We start from the raw sequence: 25,298 nt of genomic DNA, 5'->3' as shown, positions 1-25,298 counted from the left end.
TTTGGTAAAATATTAAAAAAGTTACAGAAATATGCATACTCTATCATTTCATTTGTTATTAGTTTACTCCAGAAGTCTTCTAAAAATGAATATTATCATTTAATTTTTTTATAACAGCATTATTTATCATTGCCAAATAAGTGACAGAAAACTAAATTTCCCCCAAGAAGAGAAAGCTTCATTAAAAGCTAGTATGTAAATTTAATGAAATACTATAATGAAATTATAATTGGCAAGTATGGGGACTCTAAAGAAACTGAGAAATCTCTCCGTGAAAGGGGAAGAAGGAAAAGGAGAAAGAGAAAAGAATACACACTAACAATTACTATATAAAATAAAAAGTGGATTTTGAATCAACAGACATAAAATGTGTATGTAAACAAAAAAGTAATGACTATTATTATTAATATTATTTAAATTGACTGATTTTGGGGTAAAAATATAAGTTTATTTTACATTGATTATATTAGGTTTATTGGTTAAGTTAGCATTATAACTTATAAAGTGACATGGGTCTCCATGACTCTCTTGCTACTAGAGACAACCAGAGTTGGTACAGCAACCTAATAAAAAGAATTTTAGGAGCTCATTATTCAGTCCCTCCCTTGAACATCCCAAGATATTTTTAATTGGTAATAGCTAATTAGGAAGTGGTATATCAACCTATCCATCTTTCCTCATCCCCACAGATGGACAGGTCATGTACACCAGAAAAGAACCCTATCTCCTTCATTCATTAACCAAACTCTATTAAAAAGAAAGGCATTGGGGGCAGCTGGGCAGCTCAGTGGATTGAGAACCAGGCCTAGAGACAGGAGGTCCAAGTTCAAATCTGGCCTCAGACACTTCCCAGCTGTGTGACCCTGGGCAAGTCACTTGACCCCCATTGCTTACCCTTACCACTCTTCTGCCTTGGAGCCAATACACAACATTGACTCTAAGACAGAAGGTAAGGGTTTAAAAAAAAAAGGCATTCTTTGAGATTCTAAGGACAAAGAAAATGCAAAACAGAACAGACTAGATGCTATCTCTCACCTGGATCCCAGAACCCAGATACAGAAATGCACAGTAATTAATAGGAATTTATATCATATATGAAAAATAAATTCTCATATCTAAGAATGTTATATGTTGAAAATAATTTATAGGCATAGTTAGAAAGGATGTAGTGATGCCAATACTTAATATTAAGTTTATAATGAAAATATTTTTTAAAAAAGAAAGCCTCATTTTGTGAGGAAATCTAGCAACCATAAAAAACAAAAGATAATGGAAAGATCAACTGAGGCAGGAATAGAATCAAGTTTCTCATTGGAGTGTGCTCTAGGGGACCTAAGCAGGAAAAAGAAAAGGATGAAGAGTCTGGGAAACAGATCATGTGACTTGCACAGGAGATAATTTTGTATTGGTGATATGAAACTTTATTATCCATATATATTTGTTTCTTTATTAACCAAAAATACTGCTATCAATGAATTTTTTTTAAACCCTTACCTTCCATCTTGGAGTCAATATTGTGTATTGTCTCATAGGTGGAAGAGTGGTAAGGGTAGGCAATGGGAGTCAAGTGACTTGCCCAGGGTCACACAGCTGGGAAGTGTCTGAGGCCAGATTTGAACCTAGTACCTCTAGTCTCTAGGCCTGGCTCTCACTCCTCTGAGCTACCCAGCTGCCCCCTCTATCAATGAATTCTAATATCATCTTAATGATAGTTTCATGGTTCAAACAATGGAAAAGCCAGCATGAAAAGCATTTTTATAGTTAATTTTTTCTTCACTTTTACCATTGAAAAATGTAAAAACTATGCATAATTAAGCAAAATGAATTGCCATATAGTATCCTAAAACATTTCTCATTCTTCATTTTCAGTCCCAAACTCCCTCTATCAGGAATTAGGTAGCATATTTTTTCATCAGCCTTTTGGAATCATGATTGGTCATTGCATTCATCAGAGATATTTAGTTTTTGAAGTTTGTTAATGCTCACAATATTGCTATATTAATTTTTCTCCTAGTTTTGCTCATTTCACATTGTATCAGCTGATAAAAAGTCTTTTGAGGTTTTCCCAAGACCACGCCTCTCCTTATTTCTTAAATACAATAGAATTAATTACATTCATATACCATTATTTGTTCATTCATTCTCTGATGAGCACTTCCCTTTGTTTCTAGATCTTTATTGTAATTCTAACAGTGGTATTCCTGAGTAAAAGGACAAGCAAACAAACAAGCAAACATATATATGTGTGTATATATATTAGTGACTTTAAGTGAAGTGGTCAGAATTGCTCTGCTGAAATGGTTAAGAAAATTCATAACTCTATTAGTTTTTTACTGAAATCTTTCCCACTCACCTTAAGCTGATAATGAGATTTATAGGTAGTATACAAATCACTGTTGGAACTTTCTTCCTTGATCAATATATAGGATTCCATCAGTATAGAAAATTCCCCAGTGAGTAAACTCTCCCTGTCAATGGAGACTGACAATACATTTGCAATTTATAATTTTAGAAACTGGCCTTGGCCACTGAGAGGTTAAGTGACATGCCCACAGAATGGCATAGAATATTGTGAGAGAGAATTTTGGGAAAGAGAGACAGGTTTACCCCTGTGTCCACAGTTTCATCAAATTCCATTTCCCTTTGCTGCAAACCTGTCTCTCCCAAAATTTCCTCTCACAATATGAATATTCAAAGGACATTTTAATGGAGTTAGAGGGACAAATAGAAAACAAACTATAATTATTTGGGGCTTCAACATGACCTTTCAGACCTAAATGGATATAAGAAGAAAAAAACAAGAAAGAAGTTTAAGCCTTGAAGAGATTTTATGAAAAAAAATTTATATGATAGATTTATAATGACTACTGAAATAGAATCATAAGAATAAACCTATTATTCAGCTTTTATGGCACATTTTCAAAAAGTAACAATGGATTAAGGTATGATAAATTCATAAACAAATTTTAAAATCAGAAATAGTAAATATATTTTACTGATTACAGCTCTTTGTTGACTGAAAATTATAATCAGTCTAATTGCACATCGTTACTCTGAGTGGAATACTCTACAACTACTGTTACTCTGCCTGGACTAACTTCTCTTTAAAATTTTTTTTTTCTTTTACAGCTTAAAACAATTTTTGACAATTGTTATCTGACATATCTAGATTCAGATTCTCTCCCTCCTTCTCTGCCTTCCCCATTTTCCAAGGCAGTAAATAGTCTGATAGAGGTTATATCAGTGCTATCATGCAATGCATATTCCCATATTTCTCATGCCATGAAAGAAAACACATATCACAAATACAATTTAAAAAATCATGAGGGAAATAAAGTGAAAAATGATATGTTTTGAACTCTAATAGTTCCTTCTTTGGCTGAGGACAGTATTTTCATCATGAAGTCCCTCAGAGTTACCTTGGAACCTTGCATTGCCAATAATAATTTTGTCCTTCACAGTTAATCATTATACAATATTACTGCTACTGTATGCAGTGTGAACTCACCCTCTTATTTCTTATGGTATAATACTATTTGATTACAACTATACTTCAGCTTGTTCAGCCATTCCCCAAATGATGGACATCCCCTCAGTTTCCTTTTGCCAATACCAGAAGTGCTGCTATAAATATTTTTGTATAAATAGGTCTTTTTTTCCTTATCTCTGATCTCTTTGGGATACAAACCCAGTAGTAGCATTACTAAGTCAAATAGTATGCATAGTTTTGTGGCTCTTTAGACGTGAATCTATATTGCTCTTCAGAATGTGTGTGTTTTTTTTAAATTTTCCACTAACAGTGCCTCAGTGTTCTACTTTTATCAATTCAATGCCAACATTTATCACTTTCCCTTTTGGGCATTTTAGCCAGTCTAATAGGTGTGAGATGGTATCTCATAATGCTTTTAAATTGGCATCTTTTTAAGCAATAATGATTTGGAGCATTTTTTCATATGACTGCAGATAGTTTTAAACATCTGAGAAGTGTCTGTTAATATCCTTTGACCACTGATCAATTGGGGAATGCTTTATAATCTCATAAATTTGACTCATTTCTCTATATATTTGAGTAATCAGTCACTTGTCAGAGACACTTGGTATAAAATTTTTGCCCCCAGCTTTTTGTTTCCCTTCTAATCTTGATTGCATTGGTCCAGTTTGTACAAAAGCTTTTTAATTTAATGTAATAAACATTATCTTTTTCACTTTTCATTATGTTCTCTAATTTCTGTCGGAATGTTCTATAGGAATTTGATTTATTTTTTTAAATGTAAGTATCTCCCCAAAGGCACAATAAAGCTGCATCTTAGAGACTACAGGCAATAATGTTAATAATAAACATTATTTAACATGCAAAAAACCCCTCAAAAAACCTAAATTCTCCCATTATATATAGATCTGATAGGAAAACTATTCCCTCACTTGTTTATGGTACCATATTTTATTTCTAGATCAAATATCCAATTTTGATTTTATCTTGGTATATGGCATGAGATATTGGTTGATGCCTACTTTCTGCCATACTGATTTCTAGTTATTGTTGTTGTTGGGTTTTTTCCCCAAAAGCCTGGATCTTTGGGTTTTTTGGATACTAGATTACTGTAGTCATTTAATACTCCATGTTGATTGCCTAATCTATTCCATTATTGCACCTTTCTATTTCTTAGCCAGGACAAGATTGTTTTGATGATTACCACTTTTTGGTAATTTGGTTTTTCTTTCTTTTTTTTTTCAATACATTTACCAAAGATTCATCTATTTATTTATTTTTTCACAAAACCAGTTCCTTATCTTACTTATTAGTCTAATGATTTTCTTACTTCCAATTTCATTAATCTTTTCTTTGATTTTAATGATTTCCAATTTGTTCTTTAATTAGAGAATTTAAATTTGTTCTTTTTTCTCTGTGTGTGTGCATTTTTTTATAAATTGCATGCCAAATTCATTTATATTGCTCTACTTTATTGAAGTAAGTATTTAGAGATATAAATTTCCCCTAAAAAGAGCTTTAGCTGCATCCATAAATTTTGCTACGTTATTTCCCCATTGTAATTCTCTTTTAATGAAATTGTTTATTGTTTCTGTGATTTGTTCTTTGACCCATTCATTCTATTGGATAAAATTATTTTGTTTCCAATTAATTTTTAGTCTTTCTTCTGTCCTTTGTAGAATAAAAAACTAATTTTTATTGTATTATGGTTTTAAAAAGATAAATTTAATATTTCAGTTTTTCTACATTTGGTTTGAGATTTTTATGTCCTTTTATATGGTTAATTTTTGTGAAAGTCCCATGTACTGCTAAGAACAGGTATTCCTTTTTATTCTCATGAAGTTTTCTCCAGAGATCTATCATATCAAACTTTTTTATAGTTTTATAGTTTAATTTACCAATTAAACTTCTTTCTCTTTTATTTATTTTTGGTTGGATTTATCAAATTCTGAGAAGGAATGTTGAAGTCCTCCACTAATAAGGTTTACTGCCTATTCTGATTCTGGTCTTTAACTCATATAACTTCTCCTTTAGGAATTTGGGTGCTGTACCATTTGGTACATACATGTTTACTATTGATATCGCTTCATTGTCTAAGGTGCCTTTTATCAAGATATAGTTTGCTTATCTCTTTGGATAAGATCATTTTTTTACTTTTGCTTTGTTTGAGATTGTAATTGCTAACCCTACTTTTTGGACATTAGCTGATTCATAATAGATTCTGCTCCAGCCCTTACCATACTCTTGTGTGTCTCTCTGATTTAAATGTCCTTCTTGTAGGCGACATACTGTGAGATTCTGATTTTTAATCCACTCTGCTTTCCTTTTCTGTTTTATGGATGAGTTCATTCTATTCACATTCACAATTATAATTACTAATTGTATTTTCCTCCATTTTATTCCCCTTCATTTATTTTTTTTCTCTCTCTTTTCACCCTTTCCTCATTTAAAAATGCTTTATTTCTGACTACCACCTCCTCCAATTCAACCTCCCTTTTGTTTGTCTCACCCAACTCTGATTCTCCCTTCCTACTTCCCTTTATGGTAAGGTAGATTTTTATAGCTAACTCAGTGTGGATGTTATTCCTACTTTGAACTAATTCCAATGAAAATAAAGTTCAGGCTTTGCCTGTCACACACACCCATCTACTCCTCCACTGTATTGACTCCTAGACATCTCCTTGTGTGAGATAATTTACTTCTTTTGATCTCCTTTCTTCTCTTTTCCTACTTTGTTCCTCTTAGTCATTCTTTGTTGTTGTTTTTTTAAATATCATCCCAGGCTACTCAACTTACTCTCTTACTTATTCCTATATATACTCTGTTCCAATGCCCTAATAGTGATCATATTCTTCAACATCGTTAGTACTTTAAGTACATTAAGTACCTCAAGTATAATAGATACCTTTAATATCACCTTCTCATATACTCAATTTAACCTTATTGAAATTTTTAAGTTTTCACTTTTCTGTTTATGCTTGAGTATCAAATTTGAATATCAAATTTTCTTTTCAGCTCTGGTTTTTTTTTTTTTCTTAGTAATTTCTGAAAGTCCTCCATTTTGTTAAACATCAATTTTCCCCCTGGAGGATTATGCTCTGTGTTTTCTAGGTATGAAATTCTTGTTAGTAATCCTAGATCCTTTGCCTTTTGAAATATATTACATGCCTTCTTGTCCTTTAAGATGGAAGCTACTAGGTCCTATGGCTTCATGATATTTAGATTGTTTCTTTCTAGCCACATGTAGTATTTTTTCTTGGCCTGAAAGCTCTAAAATTTGGCTATAATATTGTTGGGGTATTTTATTTTGAGATTTCTTTTAGGAAATACTTGGTAGATTCTTTAAATGTCTATTTTCCTTCTTGTTCAAGAATATCCTGGCAGTTTTCTTATACTATGGTGTCCTGGTTCTTCTTCTTCTTTTTTTTTAATCATAGTTTTAAGGTATTCTGATGATATCTTAGATTGTCTCTCCTGGATCAATCCATTTTTCAGGTCTTTGGTTTTCCAATGATTTTTTTCAGTTTTTCTTTTATTTTTCTATCCTTTTGGTTTTGTCTTATTGTTACCTGATATCTTATGGATTAAATAGATTCCAGTTGCCCAGTTATAATTTTTAGGGTGTTTTTCTTCCTTAAGCTTTTATGTTTTCCTTTCTTTTTTTTGTTTATCTTGGCTTAGAAAAATATAATTAACAGTTATTTACATACAAGATTAAATCATAACATTTTCTTAGAACTAAGAGAAAGGACCACAGCCAAGACTAAGAATATGGTGGCTTGACAGAGATGTCAGACACATAAGTTTTAGAGGAGAAAACACCTTAAACTTCCCATAGTTCAAGTCCATTTTACAGCAACTGAGGCAGGGAGAGATGGAGAGATATCCTGGAGGTCAGCCAGTGAAGTAGTGGCACAACTTAATAATTCTAGCTTATAGTCTGCAGTTCTTTCCATTATATTATGCTGCTTGTTGATGTAGGTATGTAATACATGCTGTTGCAAAATAGTTTGTGCTTTAAGAGATTTCTTAAAATCTGGCCTCAAACACTTCCCAGCTGTGTGATCCTGGGCAAGTCACTTGACCCCCATTGCCCACCCTTACCACTCTTCCACCTAGGAGCCAATACACAGAAATTAAAGGTTTAAAAAAAAAGAGAGATTTCTTAGTATTTTTTGGGGGGGAACATTTGTGAAAGGACCATCTTGTTTTTTCTAATCCAGAAACCTATTTAGAATAGATGGTCACTGGAATAATTCCAGTAATACTTATTTATTAATCATACCCTCAGTTAAAAAAGAAAATTAAACTTGCTTGAAGCCCTTAAATATGACCTCTGTGGTAGAGAGGAATATGGGAAAGTGGCTCCCTAAAAAGTTTAGGTAGTCATATTCAGAGTTTATTGGCTTGAGGTCATTTTCCTATTTGACTAGTTATCTGTATGAAGGCTGTCACTTAAATTACTACTGAATGTAGTTTAATTCTCTTCTGGGCAGGAAACAATGATAAAGAATCCCATTGATCTTCTTCCACTAAGCCTTTCTTGTCCAGAGCTTCTAAAATAGGCTCATCTGGTCACAAATACTCTTTTATTTGAGGTGGGATTCCCAGAGGCGGAAAAAAATAATGCTTTATTTTGCCTTGGAATTTCTGTGTCATAAAGTAGGAACCCAGGACCAGAAAAAACAATGATGTAAAAAAATACAGAAATTATTATTAAACTTTGTGAACTTCAGTTAAAGCCTTGGCTGAGGTTTCCTGACAAGAGATGTTACTTAACAGACCTTTTCTCGGTGACTTCATATAGTCGGGAATCAATTCTGCTTGCACTTAGAAACTATTTCCCAGGGACTTTTAAGTCTTTCAGATGGATGGACTGGCTATTGAAAGGACCCCAGACCATTTGTTTTCCTTCATCCTCCCAGTGATGGACAGTAGTGAAATTTACCAGAATCCACTAGGAAGGGAGGCTTGAATCTGATGTTGAGAGTCATCACGTTGTGTCCCTACAACATCTGATGGAATCTAATTGTTGCATTTAGGTAATGCTGAAACCAAGGAGTCACTGCCCAATCAGAAACCAGTTCTCCTAGCTTCTTCCTAACACTTAAAGTAGGGTTGAAATGGGGCTGGAAATGGGGCTTGCTGGCTGCTGTGAAGTTACATATTGGTTCTGCGATTCTGGTACAACGTGTCTCCTGGGTCCAGTTATGCGTGGTGTAATGATCCTCCACGCTGTATAACATGGGGCTTGTAAGCTTGCATATGGGGATAGGATCCCAGCTCAGAACGTGCTCTGAATCTTAGAGGTGGATTCTCTGGTTGTGTTGAACTAGTAGCTGGAGAAATGATCCTGCAAGGGCATGGCCTCGAGGGGTGCACCTGGTCAGAGCACCACGGGCTTCCAGTCCTCTCTTCCCGGAGCTACCGGGACCAGCAAACTACACGGGGAATGGGAATGGGGCACAGCCCTGTTTTCTTTTCAATGAGGACAATAATACTTTTTTTTTAAATTCCTTTACCTTCTGCATTGCTTCCAAGGCAGAAGAGTGGTAAAGACTAGGCAATTTAAGCTAAATGAATTTCCCAGGGTCACATGGCTGGGAAGTGTTGGAGGCCATATTTGAGCGCAATATCTCTCACCTCCAGGCCTCTATCTGCTGAGTCATTTAGCTGCCTTGAACATTGGACTATTTATTTATTTTGTTTGTTTGTTTGTTTTTAATTGAAAATTTTTATTTAATTAATTGATTTAGAATATTTTTTCATGGTTACATGTTTCACGTTCTTTCCTTCCTTTTCTCCCCCCCACCCCAAGTTAACAAGTAATTCCACTGGGTTTATATATGTAATTGATCAAGACCTATTTCCCTATTATTAATATTTGCATTAGGGTGATTGTTTAGAGTCTACAGCCCCAATCATATTCCCACCAACCCATGTGATCCAGCAGTTGTTTTTCTTTTGTGTTTCTGCTCCCACAGTTCTTCCTCAGGATGTGGATAGTGTTCTTTCTCATAAGTCCCTCAGAATTATCCGGAATCATTGCATTGCTGCTAGTAGAGATTGTACCACAGTGTATCTGTCTCTGTATATAATGTTCTCCTGGTTCTGCTCCTTTCACTCTGCATCAATTCCTGGAGGTCTTTCCAGTTCACATGGAATTCCTCCAGTTCATTATTCCTTTGAGCACAATAGTATTCTATCACCAGCAGCATATACCACAATTTGTTCAGCCATTCCCCAATTGATGGATATTCCCTCATTTTCCAATTTTTTGCCACCACAAAGAGTGCTACTATATATACTTTTGTACAAGTCTTTTTCCTTATCTCTTCAGAGTATAAACCCAGCAGTGGTATGGCTGGATAAAAGGGCAGACAGTCTTTTAAAGCCCTTTGAGTATAATTCTAAATTGCCTTCCAGAATGGTTGGATCAATTCACAATTCCACCAGCAATGCGTTAATGGCATTGGACTCTTTAAAGAGTTCTTTCTTTCAGTGTTTATTTTACTTCCATTTCCATTTAGCCCATTCTAGTCTTTAGAATGCCCTTTTCTTCAGTGTATTTTTCTGCCTCTACTTCAATTTGGCCTATTCTTGTTTTAGGAAGTTGTCTTCTTCAGGCAATTATTTTTCCAAGCTATTGACTCTTTCTGTCAATTCTCTTATAATTTTATTTTATTTTTAAAATTCTTTTTGCAGGGTTCTTTTGGAGTCTGACATCCTTTCACTCTTTCCTTTGAAGTTTCACATTTCCTTTTTTGGCATTATCGTCCTCTTCTGAGTTTTTATTTTGAATTTCCCTGTCACTAAAATAACTTTGTATGATCAGTTTTTTCTTTATCTTTTGCTCATTTTTCTAGTTGTTATTTTACCTTAGTTATTATTCATTACCTTAATTATTATTCATTACTTTACCCATCTGTTGAAGATTTAATCAGTTCTTAGAGCAGAGGGAGCACAACTTCAGGCTTGCAACCTTTTCTCTGGTACTTGGTAGACCCTGTTGTCTCATGATCTGGGCTTTCTCTTGTTCTGTTGCTTTGTGGAAGGGTATGGGTTTGTGTCCTGCTCTACCATAATCCAAATTTCTCTCTCCACTATTTCCACCTCCTTTTCAGTCTCATTTAAAGAAGTAACTCTTCTCTTCTAAGACAAACTCCTCTATATTTCCTCTTACATACTGGCCTTCTCCAGCAAATTGTACCCTTTATCATCCTTATTGTCTCACTATTCAAATCCTTCTTGTATATTGAATATTCTCCTACTTCATATAAAAATGCCTATGGCTCCTTCATCATTAAAAACAACTCCTTACTTTACTCACATCTCCTGGAAGAACAGTAGAATTCATTTTGTTTCAGACAAAGAGGTAGAAAACAGGAACCTCAATGTGAATAACAAAATATTTGGGTTAAATGGCTGAAGGTAAAACATGGTCTCATCTAACAGCATGATGTGGTCTTGTTGGATAGAGTGAGCTAATTGAGTCAACAATTCATTAATCATTTAGGTCCACCTAGCATTCTAAAGCTAAGTGGAAAAAATATTCTCAAGCTCTAGAGGCATTATTATTCTGGTTTTTGGTCCAGAGGCATTGATGTAGAGAGGGAGAAAAAGGCAACAACAGAATGGATGGCAAGATCTTAAGGCTAAAGCTGGATTTTGATAGTAAGCAAAAATCTGATCTGGTGGTTTGGGATGGGCTAGCTACATATAGTGAGCTGGTTGAATTTGTACTTAGTCTGTCATCGAAAGATCTTAACTACTGATAAACCTCATTCCAGAATCTAATAAATGCTTTAAGGTAATAAACATTTTTATCTAAAAATATAATACCCAAATCATTATAAAATGAATTTAAGATCTACCATTTTCAATCAATTCACTCTTGAGCATCAAGTTTGTTTTTTTTTATAGAATAGCCTAAAGTACATACATACATGTGTATTTATATTTTTATGTATATGAGTACTTGGTGAAAACTAAACAAGAAATGAAGTTGACTCTACTTTAATGAAAAGGAAATCACTACTGACATAGGAGTCATCAGAATTGTCTATCTCTGTGCAGTCAAACATCAAAATAAATATCAAATTAGAAAGAAGATAAAAAGATACTGCATGTAATTATAACAATTCAATCTGAGATAATCCAAAAAGTTGGGAATGAAAAGGGTAAAGATACTGACTTTGACAATTACTATGTCCTACAAAAATTTAACTAATATAAAAGAGTCATAGCAATGAAGCCAAAAGAGCCAGGAAATTATCCTACGATTCCTTCAGCAATCACTTGAACTCCCTGCAAAATGGAGAGAGATGTCAGCCAAAGGCCAGTACATGTTTATAATGCAAGTTCAATTTTAAAACATAACCAAGAAGGACAGGACAAAGTTACAAGCAAAACTGTCTTATAACATAGTAAAATAAAAGAGAAGCAATAACAAATCTGTTTGGTTTGAGATCCAACTAAGCCACATCATCCAAAGAACATACCTGAATGAAGCTGGCAAGAGTAAAACAGGGAGGTAATAAAAAAGATTAGTCATAATTTTTATAACTTTCAGTTTTTATCATTGACAATAGAACCCCCAGAATTGGACAAAATAAAATGAAGAAATAAAATGTCTCGAGATGAAAAAGTTGAAGAAAATGGCTCAATCTGGCCCTTTACAAGTTGAGAAAATCTGTGCTAGAAGAAAAACAATACTGAAAGTCCTAAGGTAGTTTTAATAAGATATTTCAAGAAGAAGATGATACCAAAAGATTGTAAAAAATAGAAATTTAAAATTTCTCATTTAAAATATGTAAATAACTATCAAATTTGTAAGAATATAAGCTATTCTTCAAATGAGAAATGGTCAAAAGATGTGATCGGATAGTTTTTGGATGAAGATATCAAAGATACATATGTAACTATATGAAAAAATGCTCCAATTCATTATTGACTAGAGAAATGCAAATCAAAACAATTCTGAGACATCATCTCACACCTATCCGACTCGCTAAAATGATTAATGGCCAAAATGAAAAATGTTGGAAGGGATGTGGAAAAATGGGGATGCTAATATAATTTTGTTGGAACTATGAACTGATCGAACCGTTTTAGAGAGCAATCTGGAATTATGTTCAAAGAGTTATAAAAGTGTGAGCTTTTGACCCAGCAATACCACTATTAGGTTTGTTTCCTAAGGTAATTGGGGGAAAAGGAAAAGAACTTATATATTCTCAAATTTTTATAGCAACTATCTTTGTGATGGCAAAGATCTGGAAATTAAAGAGATGCTAATTAGTCAAGGAATGGCTGAACAAATTGTAGCATGTGATTGTGATGGAATATTACTAAACCATAATAAATGACAAGCAGAATATTTTTGAAAAATATGGAAAGACCTACATGAAATTATGAAGAGTGAAATGAGCAGAACCAAGAGAACATGAGATACAGCAACAGAAATATTGTTAAAAGAATTACTTGTGTGTTCACCTCCAGATAAGAACTGATAAACAGAAATAAGCAAGACATAGCTTTATACATACTTTTTTTTTTGGTCAAATGATGTCTTCTCTAATGGGGGAGGGGAGGGAGGAGGTTACTTGCCAATTTTAATGTTACAAATAAATTTAAATTAAAAAATTGAAAAAAAATTGAAAAAATTCAAAGTAAACATAAATAAGAGATAAGATTATTAAAGCCTCTAAACATCTGCCCATAGAGTTTTGATATCTCCAGATTCACATGTCTTTTTATCATCTCTGGAAAGTTGGTGAGAATGATCTATACCAGTGATGGGCAAACTTTTTAAAGAGGGGCCAAGGGAAAGGAAATGCTCAGTCTGCTTCTAAGGCAACTCTTTCAAAGTTTCATTGTATTGTATCCTACTCATTGTATTAGTCAGATTAGGAATAATGTCACTCAGCCAGACAGAACATTTCAGGGGGCTGCATCTGGCCTGAGGGCCATAGTTTGCCCATCACTGATCTATACACATACTGAGTTAATCCTTGATGAAAATGGGAGAAGGTTATAAACAGGATTTTGACAATAATTTTTTTACAGTTAACCACATCTTTTCAGTTACAGAAGTGAATGAAAGATACACAAATTGAATGAAAAGCATGACATTTAATTTTTCTTGTAGGCAATCACCTCACCCCTCTTAAAATATCTTCCTTAATCAAATAAAAACATCTTTATTGAATCAATGAATCAATAAAAGGTATTAAACTATGTTCAAAAAGTCCTTAACTGATTTGGAAATAGTGAATAGCCATTGGATGCAATGAAATGATGCCATACGAGAAGTATATTGGAATTGTCTGAAGAGGCTCAGTCGTGCCTTGTGAGTCATGTCGTTAAAATAGCAGGCATGCCTGTGTTTTCTCATCCCAGTGGTGGAAGTAATTCCAACAACAACAGAATCCCCGAGAGTGAGTTTCTTTGGAGGAAGGGAAAAGAGTGTCCATGTATTTCCTCCCCCTCCACCCCCCATGTCTTGACCAGAGGATAACCTGTTAACTTTGAGGAGTCCAGGGATTAGGATTTCTCATCAGCAGTGCCATTAGCAGTGTCCCCAGAACAACAATGGCTGATGGCTGGGTCTTCTTTGGGGGCTAAATACACTCTTAAGATGGCCTAAGGAAAAGCTACCTCAGGACTCTATAGGGAGTTCAGAAGAGTTAAAAGGAACTTTATATCTAAAAGGAACTACATGAAGACTCCATGAAGGGGAGAAAAGGACCTCCATGAGAAATGTGAAGTTGTCAGTTACCCCTTTGCCAAATGTGCTCTCTAAGGTTGAGTCCATTTTGTGCAAGATGATCTAGAGGCAAAGATGGAAACAACACTACTGCCACCCTCAAGGAGCTTACAGTGTAACAGATTGGATATGGAATGTTTCAAATACAAAAGATGCAAAGTAGAAAGCATTCTGAGAAATTTAAAGAGGGAAGGATTTGAGGAAAAAAATAGTTTTGTACCTGAGGATATGAGGGAAGGTTTAAAGGAAGTTATCATTAGTGTTTTACCTTGAAGGAATAAAGGATTTAATACTAGAGATGGAGAATGGGGAATCCTATTTCAAATATGGAAATGAGCTAAGTATGGATTTAAAATTTAAAAAGCAGATGGAAAGGAGAATGTTGAGTTTCCCTAGAACATAGCTTACAGCTAGATTTTCAACAGCCAGGTAGGCTGAAGAATTCCAGCTTCATTCAGTAGTCAGCAGGGAACCAATAAGAACGTTTAAATTCAAGAGTGGCATTATCATGGTAATGAACTGGAAAATCACATAGACAGCATTGTAGAGAACAGATTGGATGAGAGGATAGACAAGGAAGGAAAACCAGTTAAGAATTTATTATAGGGACAGCTAGGTGACTCAATGGAGAGAGAGTTGGGCCTGGAGATGGGAGTTGGGTTCAAATATGACTTCAGACACTTCCTAGCAGTGTGACCCTGGAGAAATTAAACCCCATTGCTTAGCCTTACTATTCTTCTGTCTTGGAACCAATATACAGTATTGATTCTAAGACAGAAGGAAGGTAAGGGTTTTTTTTTGTTTTGTTTTGTTTTGTTTTGTTTTGGTTCATTTTGTTTTGTGAGAGGCTACTATGATACTAGTATTAAGAAAAGATGTGGCTATAAACTAGGACAGTTGCAGGAATTATTCTTGGAAAAATACACAAAATAGTTTCAAAGTTAACCTGAATATCATCCAAAGGTGATCAAGAAGAAGCAAAGGATATATCCATCTAATTCAGAGGGAGTCAAAGTTATAGATCATAAATTTGGCAAGAGAATAAATATGTATGATATAGTAACAGTTAGGAAAACAGAGGAGGGGAAGGAAAGATGGCAAGTTTGACTAGAACACAAATTACACAAATACCTTCCTGTGGTAATGTCATCTTTAATGTACTTTCCAAAGCCTGTGCCATTTCAAAAGCCATTGGAAAAGTGGACAGTCCTTATAGATATGATCTATTTTGTTTCAAATTCCCATTTAAGGAAATCTTCAGGGTAACAAAACCTATCAGCTTAATCAGGCACTCAATAAAAAATGAATAAACATCCTTTTGAACAGTTAAAATGTTAAGAGAAAAAGTAACACTGTTTGGAGAAGAAGGAGAGGGTTCAGGCAGAAATGGAAGACAAAAAGACGGCTCATTTGTCAAGGGATACAGACTATAATTGCCATAAGCTCTGGAGTTGGTGGGACGGTTGATTCATAAAGTCTTGTTTCAATGTAAGATGAACTAGATAGACTCCAAGAGAAATAAAAAGCCAAACAAGAATTCAATAACTAATTTGCTACACTAATCTTACATACTGTTTATGGAAGGGCTGCTAATTTGGTACACCAAGAGAATGTTATAGCTACAGTTTTCCTATATTTTTGCAAAATGTTTGACAAAGTCTTATCATTCTTGTTATAAAGATGGGGGCAAGAGGATATTATTATAAGATTCAAGAGACAAGATTCAAAAATAACTTCATGGCCAGACCCAAAGAGCAATTATTAATGATTGGATGTTAAATTAGAAATTGTCTTGGGATCTGAGTGACTCTGGGCTGCTTTACATTTTTATCAATGACTTAGAGAAAGACCTAGATGGCAAGTTCATTATAGATAACACAGAGCTAAGAAAGGATAGTTAATACATTGGATAACATAGGATCCAAAGAGATCCTGAAAGCCTTGAGCATTTGGAAGGCTCTTCTAAGATGAAATATAGTAACTATAAAGCCTTCTACTTAGGTTTAAAAAATCACCTTCATAAATAAAAGATAGAGAGGCATGATGAAATAGGAGTGTATCTGAAAAAATCTGTTGTCTTAGTGGGCTACAAGCTCAATATGAGTTAGAAGTGTGATTTCACAGTCAATTAAGGTAATGACATCTTCTGGCTCCATTAGGAAAGATGTAACTTCTGGGAACTAGAGGTAATATTAGTTATAAATTTCTGTACTCTTCCCTGGTTAGAAATATGTTGGCTTACTATGTTTAAATTTAAGCACCACAATTTAGGAAAGGAATTGATAAACCGTACTGTCCTCAGAATAGTACAACCAGGATGATGAAACTTCTTGAATCTATATAATCTTGTTATATGAATATCAATTGAAGAAATGAAGCATGAGGACTAACGAAGAGAAATGAGGAGTGAGGAAAGAAGTTTGATGACTGTAGAGTCAGTTAGGTGGTAAGTTCATGAAGATCTGGAATCATGAAGATCTGAGTTCAAATCCATTTCTAGACACCTACTAGCTGTGTCATTCCAGATGACTCATTTAACCTCTATTTACCTCAGTTTCTTCATCTGAAAAAAAAGTGATAATAATATTACCTACATCCTAAGATAATTTTCTGGATCAAAGGAGGTAATAATTACAAAGTACTTAGCATAGTGCTTGGTACATAGTGTTATATAAATGTTAACTACAATTATTATTATTGTATGTGAGGTTTATCTTCTCTTTTGGTCATCCACGTTCCTGACCATACCTTTTGTGTCACTTTTAATTAATTGGTCATCACTAGCAATATGCTTTATTCTAGACTTAGAGATAGGAGACCTGGAGATTATCTGGTTCTGCTCTCCTCATTTTACATATGGGAAAACTGATATCAGAAAGGTAACTCACCTAGATGTTAGAGTTGGGATTCAGATCCAGATTCTTTGACTCCCATACTAAAGATATACTTAAAGAAAACATGAGAACAAATAAGCAAGCCTTTGAAAACGATTTTATGAAACTATCTTTTTAGCCCACAAATGATTGAATTTTTTGATATAAGATGCTGTTCCCTCTGTTGTATGCTAATTTTAACAAAGCAGTTGACCTGCATAGGTTTTTCTTGTAAAAAGTGTCTCCTATACATATTTTGTGATGACAAGATCTTGTTAACATTTCAGCAGCAGAAATCACTTTCTTCAGTGATCATGTATTATCACTGAGATTTCCCTACAAAGCATGTTTATCAGTATTTGGGAGGATATCTTGCACTGAGTCCAAGCAAAACAAGTTTTTCATATTGAGGGTTATCTTTTCCACATGGGCCTATTTGCAGATGACACTGTACTAATTATATCAAGTCCTGGAACACTAAAAAAATTTCTCAGCAAAACCTGCAATTATTAAAAAAATTGGTATAATTATTCACACTGGAAAACAAAGTAGACAAAAATAGATCTCAAATATGATATACAGGTTAATAGACAAGTCCTTTAGTGGTATATGTGTACATATATATTTTGTGTATATACACACAGACATAATGTTTCATATATATATTTATACACACACACACACACACACACACACATATATGTATATATATATATATATATATATATATAGTATAGCAGTGGATAGAGAGCTAGCCTTGGAGTTAAGATCTTTATTCATGCCTTTATCCTCAAACATATACTGTCTTAAGATGCTAGTAGAAGAGACACTTAACCTCTCTATGCATCATGCAACTCTCTAAGAGTACTATTGCATTGGTAGAGGGAATTCCTCATTGCAAGGTTCTTTCACTAATGAATCCTAAGTCTAGTTAAACAAAACAACAAAAAAAGACTGCATGTGTGTGTGTGTGTGTGTTAGAGAGAGAGAGAGAGAGAGAGAGAGAGATTGAGAATTTCCTAGACCTTGTAATTTTTAAATTATAAATGTACAGTTTGCACTATTTATGTAGGAATACATTTCTATAAATTTGCATTAAATTCTTAGCCATTCTAGGTAATTGTTTACTATGCCACTATCCTTGAAATACAATCAGACATTCATCTCTAAGGTGCTAATGAGCAATTAGCATGTGCTTTAATATAACATCAAGGTCCCCAAAGAAGTGTTAATAAATACTTTTCCAGGAGCCTCCTGGGTTCAAACTAGCAATAGGAACTTGCCAATATATTTAACAAGCAACAAACATTCTGTCTCTGTTTATCCTTTAATATTGTCACCTATTCCCAGGTGTCAGAAAAATATAAAATGATATTTAAATGTAGTAATTGTAGTCATTGTGTTTTTATGACATACACCAGTTGTATTACACAGGCAAAGAAAAGTGGAAGGTTCAAGACCTTTATATGGACAAATTGAAAAAAGAGAGAAACCTAAATTCAAGAAGGTGAGTCTTAATTTTTATTAAATTATTTATCATAAATTATAATAAACATCAATATAACCAATTAAACATACTTTGTAACATTATTCACACTAAAATAAATGAATTTCAATAGATAAAATGTCATGACAATTAAAACTTTTCTGTCATTCCCTCAAAGTCTCCATTTTGATATATTAATGTCCATCTTGATACTTACTCCATTCTTTTGGTTTTGAGAAGCCAACTTTTAAGGCTCTTCATCACATATTCTTCTCTTAACCTGTAACCAGGTTACATTTCTTTCTCTCCCATTTCTTTCTCTATGAAATTCCATGCTATTCAACTTACCAAAAACCAAAGGCCTTTTAAAAGTTCTCATTCTCCTTGACCTGGAAACTTATGACATTGGTGATCTCAGACCCATTTGAATAGTCTCTTCCCTCACCTTCACAAACATCATTCTCTTGGTGCTTTTCCCACATCTCTAAATACTCCATCTCTTTCGAGATCTTAAGGTGTGTGTTCTCTCCACAGGTAGGAACTCATTTTTTTCTCTTTAAAATCTTTCTTTTGACAATTTCATTCAATTCCAGGGCTCCTACTACCATTTAAACAAGAATAGTTTGCAATTATATTGTTTTTATTCTATGCTAGGCATTGTGCTAAGCCCTTTATAATTGATTATTGGTTGGTTGTTGTTCTTCATATTCAAAAAGAACCAAAATAACTTCACTGGTGAAGTCTTTTGACTTGTACATAAATTGAATTTAAGTAAGGCTGAATTGCAGAATGTCAGCAGCCTCACTTTCTCTTTCAGAGTTCTGAAAGTGCTGTGGCAAGACAAAAATCAAGATGGATTTGTGATGGCTCAGGATACAGTGGATGACCTTGGCTTTTTCAAAGACTAGCCAAGCTCTAAGTGCTCCACAGCATCCACTTCTGCTGTCTTCATGACCACTGGAACAAATTGTTCTCATTCACGCCTTTTTCGAGGACATCTTCATTTGCCTGGAATAAGCACCTCCCTCCCTCACCAACAGGTCTATCATTTACCTTCAGCCTAGTTTAGTCCATCCATCTGCTGAGATGGTTTACTGAGGTGTGGCTATTCTGCATGCTACAGCTTCTTAGAACCACAAATGAGATCTAGGTGGCAGGTAGACATCAAAGGAGGAAGACAGCCCTGAAAAGGCTTGGCAAGCCCTTACACCAGAGATTTTGTCTTCCTTGACCACCCCAGAGGAGACCCCACTTTATAATTATTATCTTATTTGATCCTTCCATCAACCCTAGGAAATAGGTGCTATTATTTGTAGTTACTGCACTCTTTTGCATTTAGTGACTTATCTAAAGTTAGATCTCAGGCCTGGTACTCTAACCACTGTTCCACCTAGCTACCTATATATATAGATAGTTTCCAAATCTATATATTTAATTTGAACCCAACCCTAGACCCACATATCAACAGTCTATATGATATGGCAAATTGATTAACCAACTAGCATTTTAAATTCAACATTAATTAAATTTAATTAATATAGCAAAAAAACAAATTTTCTGTTTTATCCTCACATTACTTTTCCTCATAACTTCACAACTTCTGATTTGTTTCTCTGACTCCATTATTTTTAAGACTGGAATTACCTTTCTTGCTTTCTTTTCCCTAATGTTTCATATTTACCAGGCATGTAGATTCCATATCTACATTTCTCATAATCCATGAATCTCTATTTCTGTGGTCACAATTCTAATATAGGCTCTCATTATCACTCATCAAAACTACTGTAATATTCATACTCTTTACAAGTATTTTTAAGTCAGCTAGGTGGAGTGCCTGGCCTGGTGTCAGGAAAATGTATCTTCCTGAATTCAAATCTGGTCTCAGACACCTATTAGTTGTACGACACTCACTTAACTTTGTTTGCCTCATTTTCTTCTGTAAAATGAGCTGGAGAAGCAAAAGATAAACTACTCAAATGGGGTCACAAAGACAGACATGACTGAAAACAACAGAACAACAAAAACAACAAACAGGTATTTTTGACCTCACTCTTTCCCTTCCAATACATCTTTCATAATTCTTCCTCATTGGGCTATGATGTGATTCTTCTACACAAAAAAACTTCCACTGAGAAATGTCATTGTAGGTTCTATGTAATCTGGTACCACACTACCATTCCCTGCCCCACTCAAATACTCCTCTATTGCACTCTACACTCCAGCCAAACTAAGTTACTTCTTCCCTTCAAACACCTATATGTCCACATCTTTGTGCTTTTGTTTGCACTGTTCTTCTGATGCTTAGAATTCCATCTCTTTCCTTCCTTACCTGTTAATTTGCTGATCATTCTTTAGAGAAAAATTCAAATGGCATTGGCTCCAGGAAGCCTTCTTCCAGATTAGTAATAACCTTCAATTCAATTTAAGAAGAATTTATTTAATTTCTTCCATGTGCCAGACACTATTATAGATACTAAGGATACAATAGGAAGACAGAAATGACAATATTCACTGAGCTCAAGGAGCTTACCCTCTTGTTCTCCTTCCAAACTCATTTGGTACTTCATTATCTTTCTCTAATTTCATTTCCCTGATACTTTTGTGTAATACTTTAAAGGTCTGTGATTTTGTTTGTTTTTTTTCCCCCTTTTTCTTCCTTCCTTCCTTCCTTCCTTCCTTGCTTGCTTTCTTCATTCTTTCCTTCCTTCCTTCTTCCCTCCTTTTTTCTTTCTTTTTTATTTTAAATCACTTACTTTCCATCTTAGAATCAATATTATATATTGGTTCTAAGGCAGAAGATTAGTAAGGACTAGGCAAACTAGGAAATGTCTAAGGCCAGATTTGAACCTAGGGACCTTTTACCTTCAGGGTTGGCTATCTATTCACTGAACCACTTAGCTGTCCCCATATTGGGTTTTCTTTATAGCAACTCAACATAATTCAATTCAATACATATTTATTAAGTACCTCCTACATGCCAGGCATTTTGCTAAGCTTTGGGGAAACAAAAAGAGAGTTCTTTGTCTTCAAGACAACACACAAGTAAACATGTACAAAGCAAGTTATATAGAGGATAAATAGGAAATAATTAAAGAGAGGAAAAACACGAATCAAGAGGGATTAGTGAAAGTTTCCTGTAGAAGGTAAGGTTTTACTTGGAACTTAAGGAATCCAGTGAGGTCAAGAGTTGGAGGAGAGGAGGGAAGAGTATTCCCGGGGAAGAGCCATAGAAAATACCTAGAGGCTAGCATTAGGTCTCAAGGATTCTTCAGTCTGTGGCCAGAGTTGGTGATGCTGGCCCTCAGATTTATATTCACATCCTTTCTAGAGTGGTAAGGCCTGATATATTAAGATTTGTGACTTAACTTTTGTTGTCTACATACACAGATCAATGTGCTAATCACTGAGATACAAAATTTAACTAAGCTAGAGCCTACAGTGTAGTAAAAAATATGACATGCACACATAAATAACTACAAGGAAGAATAATAATTTATTGTGTAATATTAATTGTATAGTATAAAACTCTGTGCTGGTATCCCTACTAGATTATAAACTGCTTGAAGGCATGACCATATTTTATATAAATCTATTATTTTTCTCAATGCCAATTATACAGTACATAATAGATGTTTGTCACATTGGATTTACATGACTGATTCAGAAAAAGGTGGAAAATTCACAGTATTATGGTTTCACACTTTAGTATTCATGGCTCCAAGGATGTATTTGATCAGGTCAGTTAAGTGCCTCAATGGATAGAGAGCCAGGCCCAGAGATGAGAAAATTGGGGATCACACTGACTGCAGACACTTCCTAGCTGTATGACTGCGCAAGTCACTTAATCCCCATTGCACAGCCCTTACTGTTCTTCTGCCTTAGAACTGATACTTAGTATTGGTTCTAAGATAAAAGGTAAGGGTTTTTTTTTAAAGAATGTATTTGGTTACATAATTAGCAGATAATTAGTGAAGCTAGCATTCAACATATATTGACGGAGCACCTACAATGTGCAAGGCTCTTCAGAGAATTAAAAAAAAACAACAACTTTTGAGACATACCTAGCCCCTGCCCTCATGAACCATACAATTTACTTAAGGAGATAAGACTGATACAAAAAAGGCAAAATATAAGCTAGAACGTGAATACCATATAAATAATACCAGTAATAAATTCTACAAGAGTTCAAAGAAATAAGTTAATTCTACCTGGTATTACAACTGAACACTTCATGTTAAAAGGGCAGCCTGTTTGATGTCAGTTTTATAAGTAAATGGCATTAATAAAGTTAGGGACATGGAAAGATTCCCTTTGACCGTTAACCAGTTTGAATGAATCAGAGAATTCACATGACAAAGATTATTTCATTTTGTCTTTGTATTCCAAGTGCAAGTTTATTTCTTGGTACACGGCTAGCACTTAATACATGCTAGATTAGTTGATATCTATTAGTGAGATGGAAATCTGCAACCAGGTTGCAAATAGACTTACTTCAACAATTGAATTTAATACTGCAAACATTTATTGGGTGCTTATAGTATTTGTAGTCTAGTAGTAGAGAGTGGGAAAAATAAAAGGTTTAGAAAGCTACATTTCCTATCCCCATGGACCTTATAGTCTAGAAGTGGACTAAAAAACATAGAGAGTTAACTATAGTAAAAGTGGATCCCTAGGTTATAGATTTACTATAGTTATCTCTATAATGCTTACTATGTTGGTGGTTAATTGGTTGTTGCCCTTCATACTTGAAGAGGACCAAAGTGACATCACTATGACAGGGTCAATGCATAATGTGTTAGATTCTGGCTGATCAGAACAATATGAGCTTGGGATGTTCTACCAGAAGTTAGGCACAAATAGCCTGTATGAATATTTGGGATGATCTGCTCCATATACAAAGTCATTTTAAGTCATGGTTAAGTGCCCGAGTGAGATGGAAATATCATAGGAGAGGGAAAAGGCTGTTTCAGAGCAGCTAAAGTTCTATAAAGTCAGTAGTATTAAACAGTCATTAAGGACAGTCAGATGGCATGACAGAGTGCCAGACCACGAATCTGGAAGACCTGAGTTCAAATTTGAAATCAGATACTGGTTATATGACCCTGGGCAAGTCATTTAACCCAGTTTACCTCAGTTTCCTCATCTATAAAGTGAGCTAGAGAAGGGAATGACAAACTGTTCTATCTTTGCCAAGAAAACCCCAAATGAGGTCATGAAGAATCAGACAACTGAAATGACTGAACAACAAGCAAGCATTTAAAAAAGAGGAAGAATCGTTTCTGACGTAGGGTATATTATGAGTAAAGGCACAGCAATGGTAAAGCTGAGGGCATGTTTGAAGGTAATATGTGGTTCAGTCTGTCTGGAGATTAAACCTTACAGAATGTATATTATTAGTTAAGCCTAGAGGAGTAGGGCTGTTTCACAGTGTGAAGGGCCTTAGTTTCATTTATCTAGTTCCCAGAATTCCTCTCTTTTAATCATGAGTATTAACTGCTTTTTTAGTGATCATCAAAACGTTGCTTTCATAATTGCTTTGCTCTAGTTGATGTCACATTGCTATGCTTTACAACACTGGAATATGACATAGCTGCTGCAGAACTGGGAATGATGTTGGTCACTCTGACCTGGGCAAGGACAACATGAGTAATCTCTCATTAGAATATCAGGGGTTTAGAACAAACATTACCTTCCAAGGCAGGGATACTTTTTCTATTTAGAGGCTCATTTCCGGCTACTCGGTCTTGTAACAAGGTAACCGTATTTTGTTTTAAGAAATCAAAACATAACAGTCTATACTGTTCCTAGAGTTATGGCATGTGCGGGAGCAGACTTGCAAAAGGGCATCATCCTCTCCCTTTCCAGGATGGGTGTTAGGAAACAGCATCTTTCAAAGGACTTTTTCACCTGGGAATAAAAAAAAAAAAATCTTCTCATCTCCTTTGTCTTCCTCTATCTCTTCCAAGAAAGCGTCTTATTAAACTGCTAGCCTGGTAACAGCACACGTCCTTGCCAAAATTAGGGCCCTAGGGCACCAGCAGAGTAATACATCGAAGGGACTCATCCTCCTCCTCCAGCAATGCTCCTGGGACTGCATTTCAAATCCCTGCAGACCTGCTAACCTGGGCTTCTGAAACAGCCAGCAGGACCCCCCAGGTAGCCCCTAACCATCCGCAGGCAAAGACTGCAGCCAAGCACGCCTCCCAAAGGCAGGCACAGAACTGACCCGCCCCACACCTTCCCAGCCACAGCTGGCCTTAGCCTGGGAAGGTATTCGAAGCTCAACGTGATTGGCGCGCCCTCCGCAACCCGCTGTGCTGCCATTGGCTGTCCCGCGGCTTTGTTTCCTTTTTCCCACTCCGCAGTCGGAGCCCCTTCAGGGCAGCGGAAGTTTCACTGCTAGCTGTGTGAGCTTGCCTTTAGGTCGGGGCTTGCTGGGGAGCTACCTCTCACTCCCGGCAGATCCTCTGGGAGCCTCCCAGTAGCAAGCTGACCCAGCAGCCAGCCTGTGTCGCCGCTGAGGTCCCATCCCTTCATTCCCTGGGCGGGCGGCAGGAAGACGTGGGCAAGAGAATCATGGACCTGGAGAACAAAATGAAAAAGGTAAGAGAAGCAGGAAATGCATTCACCTGCGCCCGGCAGCGCCCCTTTAGACAACATTTCTCCCCCCCCCCCCCCCCCCCG

At 35.3% G+C, this 25,298-nt stretch overlaps 1 protein-coding gene and 1 pseudogene across 1 annotated transcript in view; one reads left to right on the top strand and one right to left on the bottom strand.

The window, feature by feature from the left end:
- Nucleotides 1-7,967: 7,967 nt before the first annotated feature.
- LOC123249966 lies at nt 7,968-25,143 on the bottom strand (annotated as a pseudogene).
- The window catches only part of TES (testin LIM domain protein), a 79,921-nt gene continuing 79,661 nt past the window's right edge, over nt 25,039-25,298 (top strand). Inside the window, exon 1 of the mRNA XM_044677638.1 lies at nt 25,039-25,217. Coding sequence (XP_044533573.1) covers nt 25,191-25,217 — 27 coding nt within the window. The 5' untranslated portion in view covers nt 25,039-25,190. The remainder of the gene's footprint in view (nt 25,218-25,298) is intronic.

Source organism: Gracilinanus agilis, chromosome 5 (assembly GCF_016433145.1).
Source record: "Gracilinanus agilis isolate LMUSP501 chromosome 5, AgileGrace, whole genome shotgun sequence".
NCBI lineage: Eukaryota > Metazoa > Chordata > Mammalia > Didelphimorphia > Didelphidae > Gracilinanus > Gracilinanus agilis.
Note: the sequence above shows the minus strand (reverse complement) of the source record. Positions and strands in the feature narration are given on the sequence as shown.